An 18576-nucleotide genomic window follows, 5' to 3' on the forward strand; every position below is an offset into this window, starting at 1 on the left:
GATGGACTGATATAACATGGAGACTAGAGGAGATGGACTGATATAACATGGAGACTAGAGGAGATGGACTGATATAACATGGAGACTAGAGGAGATGGACTGATATAACATGGAGACTGGAGGAGATGAACTGATATAACATGGAGACTGGAGGAGATGGACTGATATAACATGGAGACTAGAGGAGATGGACTGATATAACATGGAGACTGGAGGAGATGAACTGATATAACATGGAGACTAGAGGAGATGGACTGATATAACATGGAGACTAGAGGAGATGGACTGATATAACATGGAGACTAGAGGAGATGAACTGATATAACATGGAGACTAGAGGAGATGGACTGATATCACATGGAGATTAGAGGAGATGGACTGATATAACATGGAGACTAGAGGAGATGGACTGATATCACATGGAGACTAGAGGAGATGGACTGATATAACATGGAGACTAGAGGAGATGGACTGATATAACATGGAGACTAGAGGAGATGGACTGATATCACATGGAGACTAGAGGAGATGGACTGATATAACATGGAGACTAGAGGAGATGGACTGATATAACATGGAGATTAGAGGAGATGGGCTGATATAACATGGAGACTAGAGGAGATGGACTGATATAACATGGAGACTAGAGGAGATGGGCTGATATAACATGGAGACTAGAGGAGATGGACTGATATAACATGGAGACTAGAGGAGATGGACTAATATCACATGGAGACTAGAGGAGATGGATGGAAGAATAAAAGAAGGACAGAAACGATCCTCACCTTCCTCAGGAGAGTCTTTCTCCGGAGAGTCGGGGTTTTGAAAAAGGGTAAACTTTGACTGGTATTCTACCTGGAAGTCCCTATTCCACTTGACCTCAAATTCTTGCTGGAAGTCCCTATTCCAGTTAAGTAGACCTACAAAAGGAAGATGTATTATATACTGTGTGATACTGTGTGAACTGTAACTATACAACCCTGAAGATAACACAATGTAAGTAAAGGAGAGGATCAAGGAGACACAACTACTGTAAACTAGCCCAAACTAGCCTCCGATACAAAGGCTGTAGATTAGCTAGATTCTTTGGTTGCTAGGTAGTTCAGGTTAAGGTTAGGGTAAGTTAGACTCGGTGGTTCCCCTTGAGCTGTCTTTACAAGCTAATATTACCCCCTCACTCAGGCGTGTTGATGATTACATGAATCTATACAAAATATATGTTTCACTGAACTGCCGGTGTTTGTCACCAGGCCCCCTAAACCTGAATCTGGACTCTTCTGGAGCGACAGAACCTGGACATTTTGGAGCCATTTATCAGTAGCAGAACAGTGTAACAGTTGACACTTGCCAGGGGGAACTAGTTGTGGCGCGCACATACCATTTTAACAATGGGCTTATGAAATGACTTGGAATATAATGTATATATTTTTTTAAATCATTTTGGAAGTAAATTGTAATCCTCAATCTTTCCAAGTACCCCCTGCAAGCTGCTCAAGTACCCCTAGGGGGACACGTACCCCTGGTTGGGCTGTTTTTTCTTTTACCTTTATTTATACAGGGGGAGTCTCACTGAGATTGATGCTCTCTTTTTCAGGAGCGCCCTGTTCACATTTATGCACATACACTGTTGGAGCCAATAGAGAGCCGCAGGGATGACGTATTTTTGTAGTCAGAACGCGGAAGTCCCGGACTTCCTGGTTCTTCACTGTTTCTGTCTATGGGATTTTTCAATGGGTTTTTGCCGCGATGCTTCAAATACGGTCTCTGGGCAACGCAAGATTAATCAAACGCGAACCAGAGATCAGTCGGATAATCTTCACACATGAGGACCACTTTCATGAGTTTTGTAGCGTAAATGCGAGCCCTAGAAGTAAAAAGCTCGAGCTAAGCTAATCCAGAACTACACACTGTCGCATAGGCTTCCACGTCACGTCAGCACTCAACCTGGACTGTTGTTGATGTGCGCACTGATTACCCCGGGCTGAACGGGGCTGAACCAGGTGAGGGAAAGAGAATTTCCGTGTTCGTCCTTTGAAGTGGTGACGTTATTGACGTATATATCCCCATCGACTCAACAGTGTAGTCTCATTTAGCCGTTTGCTAGCTAGCGGCCCTTTTAACGGCACGTAAAAGCTTCAAAACTCATAAAAGTGGTCCTCGTGTGTGAAGATGATATTACTAAACACTGGTTCGCGTTTGATTAAGCCAGCGTTGCCCAGAGAGATTATTAGAAGCATCGCGCCAAAAACCCATTCAAAACTCCCATAGGCGAAAACAGTGAAGAACCAGGACTGTTAGCATCGATGATTTCCGGACTCGTTCCTGCGGCTCTCTATATGGGTGCTTTCTGATTTGTTTTTATTTGGGTGTTAATATTCTGCCACGCCACTAGGGGGCAGTAACATGTTGGTGATGGGTTACATCACCAAATTGGCACAGGTGTGTAGCCTCAGTGTGTTTGGAACGCGGAGATGAAACGGTTCTTACCGCAAATCACTGGGTGATATATGATAAAACTACCAGAACTAAATGGCACAACACATGGAATTAACAATGCACAATTACGAACACTTCAAGAATTCGGTGGCAGCAAGACGGAGGAAGCAAGCGACTAATAACTAAAGGTATGCGCATCTAGGACACATTTTAGCGTTTCGTGGCTATCAGCAAAGGGCTAATTAGTCACTACATACACATCCACACCTGTTCTGTGCTCTGTCGCTCTCTTCTTTTCTCCCTCTCTTCCAGCGTTGGGGGTAACTCATTACAAAAGTAACATATTACATGTAATATATTACTTTTAGCAGTAACTCAGTAATATAACTTACTAATTACTAATAGGATTTCAGTAATATTATACCAGTTACTTTGTCAAGTAACTAACCCTAATCTTATCAAAGCACATATTTAAATAAATATACAATCATTCCCTAATCAAATTGTGTGCTTTTATGCAAATAACCACTATAGATGACAATAACAAAAGAAAATGATAATGTTTCGAATTTTGCACAGTTTACACTGACTTCAAGACTGTTTAAATTATTTTTCGGGATGGTTCCGGGGCAGCGACTGCAGTTATTTTGGTGAAAGTAATACAAAAGTAGTGTAATAAGTAACGAGTTACTTTACAAAGGCAGTAATATTGTAAAGTAACTTATTACTTCCAAATTAAAGTAACTAGTAATATGTAATATATTGAAAGGAACTTGCCCAACACTGCTCTCTTTACTCCTTTCTCTCTCTCCACTCTCTCTCATTTTCTGTGGTTAGCTAGACCTAGCTAGACACATTGTCTGTAAAGTCCTCTGACACGTACTTGTGAATTAGAGCTATAAATAAACTTTGGTTAACTTGACTCTTACCATTCCATTTCCATTCTGACTTGGGAGTCACTGGCTGGTCCTGCCTGTGACATTGGGGAGACAGAAACAGCACAGTCACTCAAACTAGCAAACAACAGCGCGCGCGCGCACACACACACACGCACACACACACACACACACACACACACACACCCTCTCTCTCTCTCTCTGCCTATCTCTTTCTTTGGCCTTACCTGATGATTTTAAGTTTGACTTTACGAGGGGCGATCTCACAGGCCTTGACGGCGTCCTCCAGGGACATTCCCAGGGTGCACTTGCCACAGATGTAGAGGATCTTGTCATTGGGTTGGACACTGCCCTCCTCACCGGCTGGGGAGCCTGGCACCACCTCCAGACAGTATATGCCTTGCCATTTGCTGCCAATACCACCTGTAAGCTTTATACCTGGGATTGGGACACACACACATAACACAATCACATAATGCAAATTGAAACAAATAAACAGCTTGATATATCATGTTTCTAAAAATGTCTTTTGGTGCGAAAGCGTGCACGGGGTCTCCCACCCAGCTGTCCCGAAGACGTCTTGTACAGAACCACGTCGCGTAGACTGTTGCGGGAAGGCGGAGCCACCAGGTTGGTCACTGACCTCCCCAGGGTCATGCTCAGTCTCCTGGGAGATGACCTGAGAATCGTCATGGCAACGTCATCCGTCACACTGGTCATGTCATACCCATTGACCTGGGTGGAAGAGAGGGAGTTATGCACAGTGGAAACCATCAATAACCACCGCGCTTCCATACCAACAGCATAAGATGATGGTGCTAAATGTGCAGGTGTGTGTGTATGTGTGTGTGTGTGTGTGTGTGTGTGTGTGTGTGTGTGTGTGTGTCTCTGTGTGTGTGTGTGTGTGTGTGTGTGTGTGTGTGTGTGTGTGTGTGTGTGTGTGTGTGTGTGTGTGTGTGTGTGTGTGTGTGTGTGTGTGTGTGTGTGTGTGTGTGTGTGTGTGTACATTGATGAGCCTGTCTCCCGCTCGGAGTCGTCCGTCTGTCTTGGCGGGGTTGCCCAGGATTTCCTGTATGTAGTAGCAGTTGTCCAGCTTGCTGCGAGTGATGGTGAATCCAAAACTTCCACTCCTGGACTTGGTCAGAACCACGGTCAGCTCGTACTCCTTAATCACATCCTGCCGGGGGAAGAAACCATCTCAATTGATCTATTGATCAACTAGGAGGAACACACAGAAAGCTGCCGACGCAGAACAATTACCCATCATTTGACCCTGGAAACATATTTAGTGGTATTTAGGATTAGTCAGTTTCATAGCTATGGCTACTAAACAACAATCCCTAATGGCAGAAATCCGGATCACACACCAACATAATCTATAATCCATTGAGCCAAGACCTATCTGTCTGCAATATTTCATTTAAATCTGTTTTTAGGCGTTTTAAGATATCCTGTAGACAGACAGACAGACAGACACACACACACACACACACACACACACACACACACACACACACACACACACACACACACACACACACACACACACACACACACACACACACACACAGACAGACAGACAGACAGACAGACAAGACAGACAGACAGACAGACAGGCAGACAGGCAGACAGATAGACAGACAGACAGACAGACAGACAGACAGACAGACAGACAGGCAGACACACAGACAGACACACAGGCAGACAGACAGACAGACAGACAGACACACAGACAGGCAGACAGACAGACAGACACACAGGCAGACAGACAGGCAGACAGACAGATAGACAGACAGACAGATAGACAGACAGGCAGACAGGCAGACAGACAGACAGACACACAGACAGACACACAGACAGACACACAGACAGACAGACAGACAGATAGACAGACAGACAGACAGACAGACAGACAGATAGACAGACAGACAGACAGACAGACAGACAGACAGACAGACACACAGACAGGCAGACAGACAGATAGACAGACAGACAGACAGACAGACAGATAGGCAGACAGACAGACAGACAGACAGACAGACAGACAGACAGACAGACACACAGACAGGCAGACAGACAGACAGACAGACAGACAGACAGGCAGACAGACAGATAGACAGACAGACAGACAGACAGACAAGACAGACAGAAAGTCCATACCCTCCATGGCAGAAATAGGAGCATCGCAAACTCGCCTTGTCAGGGTCCTCGTCGTCGTCGTCGTCATCATCCATGTAATCCTTTCCTTTCTTCTCTGGTTCCTCCCTGGCTCGGGTGTGGCTGGAGTAGGCGGGATTGGGGGGAGCCAGCAGGGTGAGCGGCCGGGGAGGGGCAGGGGGAGTGGGGCGCGGAGGCACAGAGGAGACCACCTGGGTAGTGATGGGAGCGGGCGGAGCAGGAGCAGGAGGCGGCTGGGGTGGAGGCACCGCGGGCCGGCTGGTCTTGGAGACGGAGAGGGGGTTGAGGTGAGCCTGCAGGATAGGGTGGTGCTGTGCTTTGGGTGGCTGGGTGGTGAGCGGCGGAGATGGGCGGCCCAGGCCGAACGTGCTAAGGGCGTCCGAGGAAAAGTTGGGGGCCAAGATGGCGGTGCGGGGGTTGCGCGGGGCGAGGCCGGCGTTAGGGATATTGTAACTGGAGGCCACGCCCACGGAGGTTCTGCTGATGGAGGTCTGAGGGGGGAGGCTGAGGGCACCGGCGGCCGTGGCCGGGGTGTGAGTGAGCAGGCTGGGCGTGGTGCGGGGAAGGCTGTGAGGGTGAGGAGACTCCAGGGCGGAGCTGATGGTCAGGTACTCTTCATCTGCCAGGATGGTCAGCCCGTTCCCCATCAGGCAGTAGGTCACGCTTCCATCAGCCTCCTCTCTGACACCACTGTAAGTAAACACATGTTACCCTTTTCACGGGGGCCATTTTGTGTCGAAAAGGCAGAATGAACACAGGTGCAAGCAAAACACTAATGAGGGTTTCCAAATTCCAATCATGGAAGTTTGAAACCCTCATTAGTGTTTTGCTTGCACCTGTGTTTACCCTGCCTTTTCGACACAAAATGGCCCCCGTGAGAAGGGTCTATTGTGCGTAACTTTTGTAGCGCAGAACTTTTGTCTCCCCCTTCTGGCGCTACATTCGTGTGGTGTTGGAAAAATGTGTTTCCGACCGTTTCTGTTGTTTTTTGTTGTCTCGCAAAAACTGGAAACAGCTTCAACGTGTTGTTTAAATGCTCTGAGCAATAAAATACAACACATGTTCTTTGCAGTGTCCATGTTGTTTCCACATTATGACTTAAAAGCTCATGAACACCCCTCGAAGTCAGAAGAACGACTTCCCAACTCAGACTATCCAAGGGGCACACGAATGCAACATTTTCCATAGGCTCCGATGTAGCCTTCTCCATCTAAACTGTTTTGGCTGTAAAGCAGTTGATACATTGTTTTTCGAATGTCACACAACTGCCACAAAATGACTCGTGTCACTATCAGAGTTTTATCCGTTCGGTCCAAATGACATTTGGAAAGTCTAGCAAAACCGCACGATTTAATTATTTTCTCCACATTCAAGTTAGCAGAGGGCTAACAGGAACTTCGCAGCAGTTGGCTTCATCAACATTGTGGGAAGTTATTTGGCAAGGGCTGATTGGACGTTAATTTATATGTCAAAGTTACACACTAGAGCTTTAACATTTTTTGTGTACCGTAGTATGTTTGTGTGTGATGTTTGTTTGTGTGTGTGTGTGTGTGTGTGTGTGTGTGTGTGTGTGTGGGGCAGATTACCTGGTATATATAGTCTGTAAACCAGTCTTGGGACAGACATCCAGAAGCTCCAGGGCTGATCTTGATGTCTTGGCGACCTGCACCTCCTGGCGTCGATCCTCTCTCTCCTCCTTCACCTGTGGTTCCCTCCCTCCTCCTCGTGTCTCGGTGGTGGGTGGTGGGAGCGGTGGAGAGCTCAGGCTGGGCGAGGTGGGCGATGCTGGCGAGGCCGGCGAGATGGGTGACGGAGGTGAAGTGGGCGAGGGGGCTGAGCGAGGAGGAGACGGGGCAGTTTGTTCGGCGATCGTTCGTCGGCTCTCCTCGGGGGGCGCCGGTGCTGCGTGGGGCCGCGGGCTTTTCTCCGCCGTGACGAGCGGCTCTTCCTCTCGGGCAGGAGGAGCCTGTATCTGGGCGTTCATGTTGCTGTCAAACTGGAACCTGAGGAGCTGGCTGTAGTCCTCTCCCAGTCGGATGTCCAGAGACTTGGAGCGGATCTCACGGCCAGGTGCAGGACTCTGTGGGGTCAGAGAGGAGGTAAGAGGGTCTATGTGTTACTGGGGCTGAATTGTGACTGCTAAAGTCCCCATGAAAGTCCCATGACTTTTACTTCATGGAGAACAGAGCGTATTTAATGGTGATCTCACGCTGCACTAGTAGGCATAAATATACATTTCTAACCAATAAAAACATCAGCTTTTTGCATAATCCCACCAGATTTCATGGGGTCTTTAACACTGCGCATAGAGTGTCTTATTGTTTGTACATGTACATGTGTATGTCCTCCCACACCTTCTCAAACATCAAAACTTTCCAGGGCCCTCAAATTCAAGCACCCAACACAGCATAGTTTGAGACACAGATCAAGGTTAATTACTGTTACAACACTGAGAATTTCTATAATGAGAAAATTTAAATTTCTATTTTAGCACAAAATATATAAATTCAAGTACTTTCAATGAGCCACGTCTATTTTCAAAAACTTTCACGGCCTTGATCCCCGCCCCCCCAAATTCACAAACTTTCCAGGATTTCAAGAACCCCTGGTGTGCATTTTTTGGAATATGTGTGTGTGTGTGTGTGTGTGTGTGTGTGTGTGTGTGTGTGTGTGTGTGTGTGTGTGTGTGTGTGTGTGTGTGTGTGTGTGTGTGTGAACGCACCAGCGTGTTGTCATCTGAGTCACACAGAGCTCCAGAAGCTGGTCGGCAGATGAGCAGGTGAACCTCAGCCGGAGCTCCACGCAGCAGGAACAAAACCCTCTGAGAAACACAGTGTGTCGTTCAGAGATGGGAAGTAACTAAGTATTTGTACTTAAGTACTGTGACAGAATTTTCAGGTATCTGTACTTTATTGATTTTTTTTTTCTCTGACAACTTTTTACTTTTACTCCCCACATTTTAAACGTGTTAAAGAATCGTATAAGTTGAATACTCTTCAAATTATATTAATATGAGGAGAGGTTCAGTTAGCTTTGCACAGAAACAGCGGGTAGAAATACTTTTTACATTTGAGTACATTTCAGAGGCTGTACTTTTTTACTTTTACTTGAGTAAATAAGTTGAATCAGTACTTTACTAGTCTTTTGTTTTTGTTTACAGAAGTAGTTGTACTTAAGTAAAGATTGTGTGTACCTTTCCCTTCTCTGGTGTTGGCAGAGGGAAAGGGGGTGCACAGACTACAGTGAATAAATACATATGGATCTCTTTCAATGTTTGCGTATGCGTGTCCCTTACAACTCCTCAGTAGGACAGTGCGAGGGATTAAATGACACATTAAACACACACACACACACACACACACACACACACACACACACACACACACACATCACGACACACACACAAACACACACACACACACACACACACACACACACACACACACACACACACACACACGCGACACACCCAGCTAGCTATTTTCTGATACATGAGATTACAGGATTAGCGATGACGTGATGTGACTGAGATCTCGAGCAGGCCCAGTGGTGCTGCACACTATCATCACTATCACACTGCTTATCTTCTGTGCTGCCACGGTGGAACAATTAACACGTTTCACTGTCTTTATATGACATCTGAAAATATGAGAGACGCTAATAAGGTGTTTATTGGAGTGGGTATATGCTGTCGAACAAGAGTGTTGGCCACAACACTAGCCACCTAGTCACGATACATTCCGATACAATATTGCGATATATTCATTGCAATACTGTAAAAATAGGTATTCTAATAGGTGACTTTAACTTCTACCAGTCATTTTCTGGTAAGGTATTGTCTCCATCCACCACTGGTGTCATCTGCAATCTGAGCTGTTTTTGTGAGTCAGTACATTATGATCATAAATTGCTACCATTTCTGTTTAATTCACTCGTCCAGATATTCATTCCTAAGATACACCTATGAGAAGTATTTACTTTTGCACAAAATATCACCAATGCTGAAATCTAATCAGTTAATCAAATGTTTTTCCATATTAGTACCTCACCTTTGATCACACCATTTACAGCAAGCACATCACAGTCTGTACTTGGTAGTCAGTGTACTGTCCCTTTAATGTACTGTCCCTTTAATGTACTGTCCCTTTAATGTACTGTCCACATGACACACAATGTATCTGTCACATGACCACAATGTATCTGTCACATGACGCACAATGTATCTGTCACATGACCACAATGTATCTGTCACATGACGCACAATGTATCTGTCACATGACCACAATGTATCTGTCACATGACCACAATGCATCTGTCACATGACACACAATGTATCTGTCACATGACCACAATGTATCTGTCACATGACACACAATGTATCTGTCACATGACCACAATGTATCTGTCACATGACCACAATGTACAGTATCTGTCACATGACCACAATGTATCTGTCACATGACGCACAATGTATCTGTCACATGACGCACAATGTATCTGTCACATGACCACAATGTATCTGTCACATGACGCACAATGTATCTGTCACATGACCACAATGTATCTGTCACATGACCACAATGTATCTGTCACATGACCACAATGTATCTGTCACATGACCACAATGTATCTGTCACATGACCACAATGTATCTGTCACATGACGCACAATGTATCTGTCACATGACCACAATGTATCTGTCACATGACCACAATGTATCTGTCACATGACGCACAATGTATCTGTCACATGACCACAATGTATCTGTCACATGACCACAATGTATCTGTCACATGACGCACAATGTATCTGTCACATGACGCGCCCTCACCTCTGGGCCATGGGAGCGCAATAAATACAACTTGCTACCACCTGGGTAAACTCAGTGGACAAATTTAGTCAAAACTATTTGATTCCAAATTTTCATTCCAATTTATTAGAATGATATTGGCAAATGTGCACAGTTGCACACAGTGTTACTGAACACACTGAAATGTAGATGCCATAACATCATATTGAAAATAAAGTGCATATAAGTATCCTTATTGTGTCACTGTGATGGCACGGCTGTGGCAAAAATTCAATCCAGCAATATATTGCTGGAATATATTTGCAATATATTCTTCTGGAAAATCGTTACAGTATCGTGCAAAAAATATCGCAATATATTGCTGTAGTTTTTTTTTGCACAGCCCTAGTTAAGAAGCAGGTCAACCAGTGTATTTTTTCCACTAGTAGCAACTCTGCATCCACTTAATGGTGTCACCATTTCTATGCTGGCCAATTCATTCTCAATGAAGCTTTGCACTCAATGAACAAGCTCTCATCTCATCTCATCTCAGTTGTGAAAAGCAGAATAACAGCTACATGTGAATGAAATACACCAAACGTTACCTGGTAGGAGAGAATAACAGGTACATGTGAATGAAATACACCAAACGTTACCTGGTAGGAGAGGCCCTTGACGCGCTCCCCGTTGACAGAGAGGATGACGTCTCCCTCTCGCAGCAGGCCGCTCTCCAGCGCCGGCTGGCCCTGGAACAGGCGCTTGATGCGGACCACGCTGCCGCGGTCCGGACCCCGGTGCAGCTGGGAGATGTTGAAGCTGAAGCCCAGGCCCGACAGGCTCTTCTGCAGAACCACTTCATGGGTGTTTTCTAGGGGAGAAGGGAAGAAGCGCAGGGGGGGGGGGTTGTATTGTAGCATTATTAGAATGTTTTATGTTGTCAAGTTAAAACCATCTATTTGAATCTGGATGTGTCTGTCCATCCACCACTGGCGTAATCTGCAATCTGAGTTGCTTTTGTGATTCAGTACATTATGATCATAAATTGCTACCATTTCTGTTTACTTCACTCATCCAGATCCTATGAGAAGTACTGTACCTCTGTTTGTATGAGAAGTATTTAGTTCTGCACAAAATATCACCAATGCTGAAATCTAATAAGATAATCATATGTTTTTGCATATTGCCTCACATTTGATCGCACCATTTACAGCAATCACATCACAGTCTGTACTTTGTAGTCGATGTACTGTCCCTTTAAGCTGAGGCAGTGAACAGGCAGCTTGCAGGTCTCAGTGCATCCTGTCAGGGGCGCTGAGGCAGCATCAGCCCTGCGTGACTCTGACAGCAACCAGAATGTATCTGTCACATGACCACAATGTATCTGTCACATGACGCGCCCTCACCTCTGGGTCATGTGTGCGTCCGTGCGTGTGCGCGTGCGTGTGTGTGTGCATGGGTAAGTGTGTGTGCGCCCTCTCCTCTCCTCCTCTCACCATCAGTCACAAAGCTGTAGTCCTTGGCTCGGCCACTCAAGGTCGTTTCCATGGAGGCTTCGGTCCTGGGGGGTTGTGGCTGCGCTGGACTGGGCCACGGAGCCACGGGGAGGCCGGGTGAGTCAAGCCTCGAATCCAACACCACCGTGGGCTCTCTCTCCAACAGCACGCTCACCACCTACAGGGAATCAGGGTTGGCGAGTAGCAGAACATGAGTCACCGTATTCCATTACAGTTACAGTTTAAATGGGTGGAATTCTGAATACAGTTACTGTATGTGAAAAAAATAGATGACTTTTAAGCGATGACTTTATTTGTTCTGTTTTGCTTTATTTGCTCCTAAATTCATATGAGGTATGAATTTCCCATAAACAGATTTTAAAAAATGTGCAACAATTGCAGTGCACCTGCCACACACTATGTTCTTTTTATATGCTATTAATCTGCTTGTGCTGTTCTTCTTTTATATGCTTTTGTCTACTTATGTCTTCTGTACTATTGCATGTGTTTGTTAATGTTTCACATATAACATCAACCTGCCAGGGACTGCAGATGAAAATTAGCCTGTATGGCTAAATCTGGCACATTTACATGATGGACTCACGTGCTCATGTTAATTAATGTGCATTGTTCCTTTTCTTAAATAAATAAACAAACAAACACACCACAAGACAATGGCAATGTCAGAGGAGACACAGAGGCAGGACACTGTCAGGAATGTGTTTTGATAAAAAAATAAAAATAAAAAAAAACATTTGACTGACAAACATGCTGAAGACAGTCACATTACATCAGTACACGTCACGACCGCATCACCCTGTTTTTTGCCCTGTATGCTATGTTTGAACATGTACGGAGAATAATATCAGCAGTTTTGCCTGCTATCATTATTGTCCTTTTCCCCCACTGTGCAATGTGAATCATGTTCAAACGTAGTGAGCTGCAACAGCCTTGTTGTCAACATGCTTTAGCTGAAATAGTCGCCAGGGCTAAAATGACAGATGTAAACACATGCTTCCCTGGACAGTTGCATTCCCGTGGGGCTATTATGTGCCTGTCCATGTGTGTGTGTGTGTGTGTGTGTGTGTGTGTGTGTGTGTGTGTGTGTGTGTGTGTGTGTGTGGATGTGGATGTGTGTGTGTGTGTGTGTGTGTGTGGATGTGGATGTGTGTGTGTGTTTGTTTGTGTGTGTGTGTGTGTGTGTGTGTGTGTGTGTGTGTGTGTGTGTGTGTGTGGATGTGGGTGTGTGTGTGTGTGTGTGTGTGTGTGTGGATGTGGATGTGTGTGTGTGTTTGTTTGTGTGTGTGTGTGTGTGTGTGTGTGTGTGTGTGTGTGTGTGTGTGTGTGTGCGTGTGTGTGTGTGTGTGTGTGTGTGTGTGTGTGTGTGTGTGTGTGTTACCTCCCCAGTCCTCTTCAGGCATTCGACGGCCTGTTTGTGAGTCACGCCCCTCAGGTTGAAGCCATCAACCTCCAGCAGTCTGTCACCTGTCACACGCACAAATCACATCATCATTAGCAGCATTAATGCATACATTACATCGTGACTACAAGGGACGGACAAAATAAAGGAAATACCAACATTATTTTACTGTAATACGACAGTGGATCACTAAAAGACTATTGAACAGCTTTACTGCGCCTTCAGAGAGATTCTATCAGATCTACATCCCACGATTCCTCCATAAAAAAATCGATTATTTTGTGTTTTATTGATAGTGTTAGAACAAACAATGTTGTCTTGAGCATTTCTCCAGAATCTCCCATATATCAATTTATATAAGTGAACAATTAGGGTGAAATCTGGGATTTTCATGCAGTCTAAGAGCATGCATTCAAAATGAATTGGGCCACACCAGAAATGCTTCATGGATGAGAGATGAGATAGATCACTGAGAATGTCTGTATTTGTATTTATTGGTATTTTCCTGGCTTTATAATGAGTCAAGTGAACAGGAAAATCCCTGCTTTTAATAAATAATATAATATTTTGGCAGGTACCTGCACACCTATTGAAGCCACTAATGAAAAGGTTACCAATCTGAATGCGGCTGTCCTGGTCTGCAGCGCCCCCTGGCACCAGAGTCTTGATGTAGATGCCTCCATACCGCGCATTGGTGTTTATTCCTCCCTTTTGGCAAAGAATATTACGGAGATGGAATTAGCCTTGTCACAGACCTCGAATAATGCTCACCCCTGACTCAAGCCTGCAGGTATGTGTGTAAGTTACCATGTGCATGTCTTAGCTTGTTACCTAATGACCTTTAACCCTTGAGCGTGTTAATACGGTTGACTCTGTTGACCTCAACACACAGGTCACTCCTGTCACTGAAGCCTTCTGCTCACTTAAATCATCGAGTTTCAATATGTCAGCACAGCATGTGTTACATTTTATTTACAGGTGTTTGTATTGTATGTACCGGTATATGCAGGTGTATTGGGGGTAAAGAAAATAGTAAAAAAAAAAAAAAAAAAAAAAAAAAAAAAAATATATATATATATATATATATATATATATACACCCTGATGGTGAGGCAGAGTTGGAGGACACAAGGAAAAAACACTCACGGCAACACTGATGCCAAGACTGCCATTGTTTTTCTTCAGCTCCACGCTAACCTGCTCCCCAGCTCTCAGACTGCAGATAGAGGGCGACCTGGAGCACACATCCTGCAAGAGAGAGAGAGAGGGAGGGGCAAAAGAGAGGCGAATGGGTGATAAGGAGCTGTAAGGGGCAAGTGGACGTGTTGGGAAACACTGCTAATGCATGTGGACGTCAACAGCTATGGATTGCCTCGCACTAATTGAATCGTGTTATCAAATTAATCAGTGTGCTTAATCGATTTACCAATTAGTCCTGGTTGAGCTACGTATTTTGATCAGCTTTGACATGATGTTGACAGCTTTGTTTCTGTGGCAACCAGTGCAGTTAGTCGACTGAGTTCTGGAAACATGGACATCTCAACTTGGACTTGAGCGCTGATGACTCGGACTTGGACTCGAGCATTGATGCATTCAGACTCAGAACTTGGAGACGAAGACTCGGACTTGTTAATTGAAAAAGACTGTTTTTTTTTGTTTTCGTTGTTATGTGTAATAGGCCTTAATAATTTGCCACAAGATATTGTGGTACTGGTTTCCAACAGTTGCTGAATATCTGTTGTGACTATGGAGGTCGTTTTGATGTGAAATACAATGCTAAAAAGAGTGTCACTATGATCTGCAGAACAAGAGGTGATAAGGATCTTTCCTTTCCTTCTTTTTATCTGTCTGGGCAGGTGCTGGCAGTTTCCTGTCGAACTAAATATTTGGGTCATATTATAACTGATCAAATGAGTGATGATGATGACATGTACAGACAGCGGCGTGTACTGTATGCTCAAGCTAACATGCTGAGGAAGAAGTTTTATTTCTGCTCAGATGATGTAAAGGTTAACCTGTTTAGAGCCTACTGTACTCCTCTGTATACTGCCCCCCTGTGGGTCAAGTTTAAGCAGGCTAGCATCCAAAAGCTCCAGGTTGCTTATAATGACTGCCTGAGGATCCTTCTTAGGAAGCCAAGGTGTTGCAGTGCCAGTGAAATGTTTTGTGGAGCAAGAGTTAGCACCTTTCATGCCCTGCTGAGAAACCTGATGTATAGGTTTATCTGTCATCTGAATATGTCTCAGAATATGCTCATTATGCTGCTGTCTCAACCCAATCTCAGTGACACTAGATACCTGTCTTCCATCTGGAAACACTGGTACAGTGCCTTATTGTAGAATTGTTGAGTTGCTCTTATTGTGTTGTTTACCTGTTTTATATGTATTGTGTTTTTGTTTATTGGACCTTCTGTCTGACAAATAAAGTGATGATAATGATGATGATGATGATGATAGCTATATTAATACATTATTCAATTTCGTGCAAGAGCAGGCACGTGTGTTCCACCTACATGTGGCTTCACGCTCATGTTCAGTAACTCTGGAGTGGGACTCAGGTAATGGGGACTTGACTACAACAACACTGGTGGCAACAAAGTCACTTATGTCCAGGCTTTGTTGAATGGTGAAACACTGACTCTAACCTGGGCGTCAAGTATTCTCACAACAGGAATGTGAAGCCTCCTGCCGGGTTTGGGGGTGGCCAGGCTGGACAGATTGAGGGCCTCCTCCAGCTCCTCCATGGCGGGACGGTACTCCATGCTGCTCAGGGTCGTCTGAGACCCAAAGCCCCTCTCCAGCGCCAGACCCAGAGTGCTTTGAGTCAGCGAGCTCTTACTGTCCTTCAGAGACACTGATGGGACAACAACCAGCAGCATGGATAAAGAGAGTAAATGCATAGTCATAAAGGGTGGAAGGTAGCACTTTACAATAAGGCTACATTAATTAAGGGTTACTTACTGCTTAGTAAACATCAACTAACCCTTACAGTAATTAACAGTTAACTAATGTGTCTATTAATCATTTACTAATTGTGTTCATGTTAACTAAGTATTAATTGATACATTATTTAATGGTTTAGTGTTAGTTAATGGTTAGGGTTGGAGTTAACTAACCCTATGGGTTAATAAGCATAAACTAATGGTTAGTTCATGCTTATTAAGCATTATAAAGCATTAACTAACTGCTAATTAATGTACAACTTTTGTAAAGTGTTACCAAGTGAAAATGGTAAATGTCTTTACTGTACATCATTATATAGTGTGACAGGTTTATACATGCACTGTGTGAACTAAACATTTGTGTGTGGTGGAGAAAGCAATGAGCAGATCATACGTCTAGGCTGGGACACAATGATCTCCACCTCCTCAGGGCTGGACTGCAAGATGGCAGCTGCATCGGTGAACGTCACCCCTTCCAGGCTGGTCTTATTGAGGGAGATCAGACGTCCACCTGGGAATCATAAATAAATCATGAAATAATCATAATCATAAATGATAAAATATGCCAACCTCTTCTGTCTCAAGCAAGGTTGTGAAGTGGTAAGCCACTGTGTATGATTGCAGTTGGCGGCGATCCGCACAGTATACCTGGTCTGATTCGGCCATCTTTGTCTGCAGGCCCATCGGGCACGATAGAAGCTATGAAGATCCCAAGGTCGAGTTTACCTGTGTTGTCCTCTCCAACTATGATAAACCCTGAAACAGGACAGGAGAGGAGGTGAAAACATGCACCTACTGCAAACTAATCAGATACATAGAACCAGAACCCTCCTCCCATACTCACCATAGCCCAGTTTGGGATCCTTCTTTAAGGTCACACAGATGATCTCTCTCTCTGGTGTGGTCCTAGTTGGCGTGTCAACTGCAAAGCAGATGTTTCACATGTACTAAAAATCAGCTACACAAATCAATAAAAGTTTTGATATCTGTATATTTTTAAAACGTATGAGAATCAAAGAAAGAAAGAAATCAGTCACCCTACAGATAAATGAAGAACTGTACACATCTGAAGATCCAAAAGGAGTGCTGATATGTCATGTGTGGTCATATTCACCTCGTATGGAGGAAGAGGCGTCAGAATCGTGTTTCTGTAGCGAGACGCTGGACATCATTCTGGGAATAAACTGTGGAGTGCTACAACACAGAAGCACAGTTGTGTTTAGCTAAATCATTTCTAGTCACTTGTAAGAGATATGTTCAGAGAGGAACACTGCATACTACTGTGTGGTCACCACGATCTCAATGGGCTACCTCCAACATGGTCTGGCCTCCCTGAGGTCTTGCGTTTCAGGCAGCTCCGTTTTGTTCAGGTCCCTGCTCATCTCCCTCCTTAGCTCCCTCTGCTGGCGGAGCCGCGCCTCTATCTTGGCGCTCAGGTTGTCGCAGGACTTGGAGTGGGTGTCTTCTTCACCGACGGTCAAACCGACAAGGTTCAACATGCCCTCAGAGCATGACAGCCGCTTCCTCCTGTTACTCTCATCTGGTGAGGAAAAAACACGTAATTTATACTTTGTCATTGTCTTCACTATAACCTGTATGTCTACTGGCAGTTAGTTTCCCCTATCTTGCTAACTTTATGGAGTCTAAACTAGTCACACAGCAATCTCTTAAAAATTACCTAGTTTTATTGTTTTTTTCCCCCTCCCATTTTCTCCCCAATTGTACTTGGCCAATTCCTCCTGCTGTCCCGGTCATTGCTCCACCCCCTGTGCCGATCTGAGGAGAGCCCTTAGACTAGCACCATGCTTCCTCCAATGCATGTGCCAGCAGGACACAGAGTGTGGGAGGATCATGCTATTCCCCCAGTTCCCCTCCGCCCCCGCACAGGCGCCCCGACCGACCAGAGGAGGCACTAATGCGGCGACCAGGACTCATACCGCACCAGCATCGCACCCGCGATGGAACCCGGGTCTCCGCGGTGGTAGGCGAGAGTGCTTTTACCTCTACACTAGATGCCCCAAAATGACCTATACTTGAATTGCTGGTTGCTGTTCTGGCTCAAATAGTAAAATGTTTTACTGCACATAATATGATTTTGTTGTTTTCAGGGTTTGCTTTCGTCTGTTACATTTGTCTCTAGTCAAAGCCTACAACAAAACAGTCTACAGAATGGCTAAGGTTCCCCCACCTTGCACCAGGCCGTGGTTCAGTTGTCGCGACGTCATCTCGCTGTGGAACTTGTGCTGTGCAGAGCAGAGGCTCAGGAGGTACTGTGCTATCTTGGAGCTCTCTGTTGCAAAGTTGTGCTTCTTGCCGCTGGGCCCGCCACACTCTATAGTCAGCTTACGCCGCTGGGAGCCAGACACAAGTTTACTTTTAGATTCCTAACACAAATGAGCTGTACAGGTAAATACCTCATGTGGC

General features: G+C 44.9%; 1 protein-coding gene across 1 annotated transcript in view; it reads right to left on the bottom strand.

Annotated features, from left to right (window-relative positions):
- ptpn20 (protein tyrosine phosphatase non-receptor type 20) overlaps nt 1–18576 on the bottom strand; it is a gene marked incomplete at its 3' end in the record, with an annotated part of 42910 nt that overhangs the window by 13604 nt on the left and 10730 nt on the right. The window contains exons 15-34 of the mRNA XM_083658245.1: nt 18341–18503; nt 17464–17737; nt 17267–17346; nt 16997–17074; nt 16801–16908; nt 16547–16663; nt 15856–16064; nt 14358–14459; nt 13827–13920; nt 13192–13277; nt 11793–11970; nt 10956–11167; nt 8233–8331; nt 7262–7590; nt 5528–6200; nt 4339–4509; nt 3893–4067; nt 3560–3770; nt 3366–3409; nt 856–920 (exon numbers count right to left, since the gene is read on the bottom strand). Coding sequence (XP_083514371.1) covers nt 856–920; nt 3366–3409; nt 3560–3770; nt 3893–4067; nt 4339–4509; nt 5528–6200; nt 7262–7590; nt 8233–8331; nt 10956–11167; nt 11793–11970; nt 13192–13277; nt 13827–13920; nt 14358–14459; nt 15856–16064; nt 16547–16663; nt 16801–16908; nt 16997–17074; nt 17267–17346; nt 17464–17737; nt 18341–18503 — 3468 coding nt within the window. The remainder of the gene's footprint in view (nt 1–855; nt 921–3365; nt 3410–3559; nt 3771–3892; nt 4068–4338; nt 4510–5527; nt 6201–7261; nt 7591–8232; nt 8332–10955; nt 11168–11792; nt 11971–13191; nt 13278–13826; nt 13921–14357; nt 14460–15855; nt 16065–16546; nt 16664–16800; nt 16909–16996; nt 17075–17266; nt 17347–17463; nt 17738–18340; nt 18504–18576) is intronic.

The sequence above is a fragment of the Poromitra crassiceps genome, assembly GCF_964638095.1.
Source record: "Poromitra crassiceps genome assembly, chromosome: 22".
Classification (NCBI taxonomy): Eukaryota; Metazoa; Chordata; class Actinopteri; order Beryciformes; family Melamphaidae; genus Poromitra; species Poromitra crassiceps.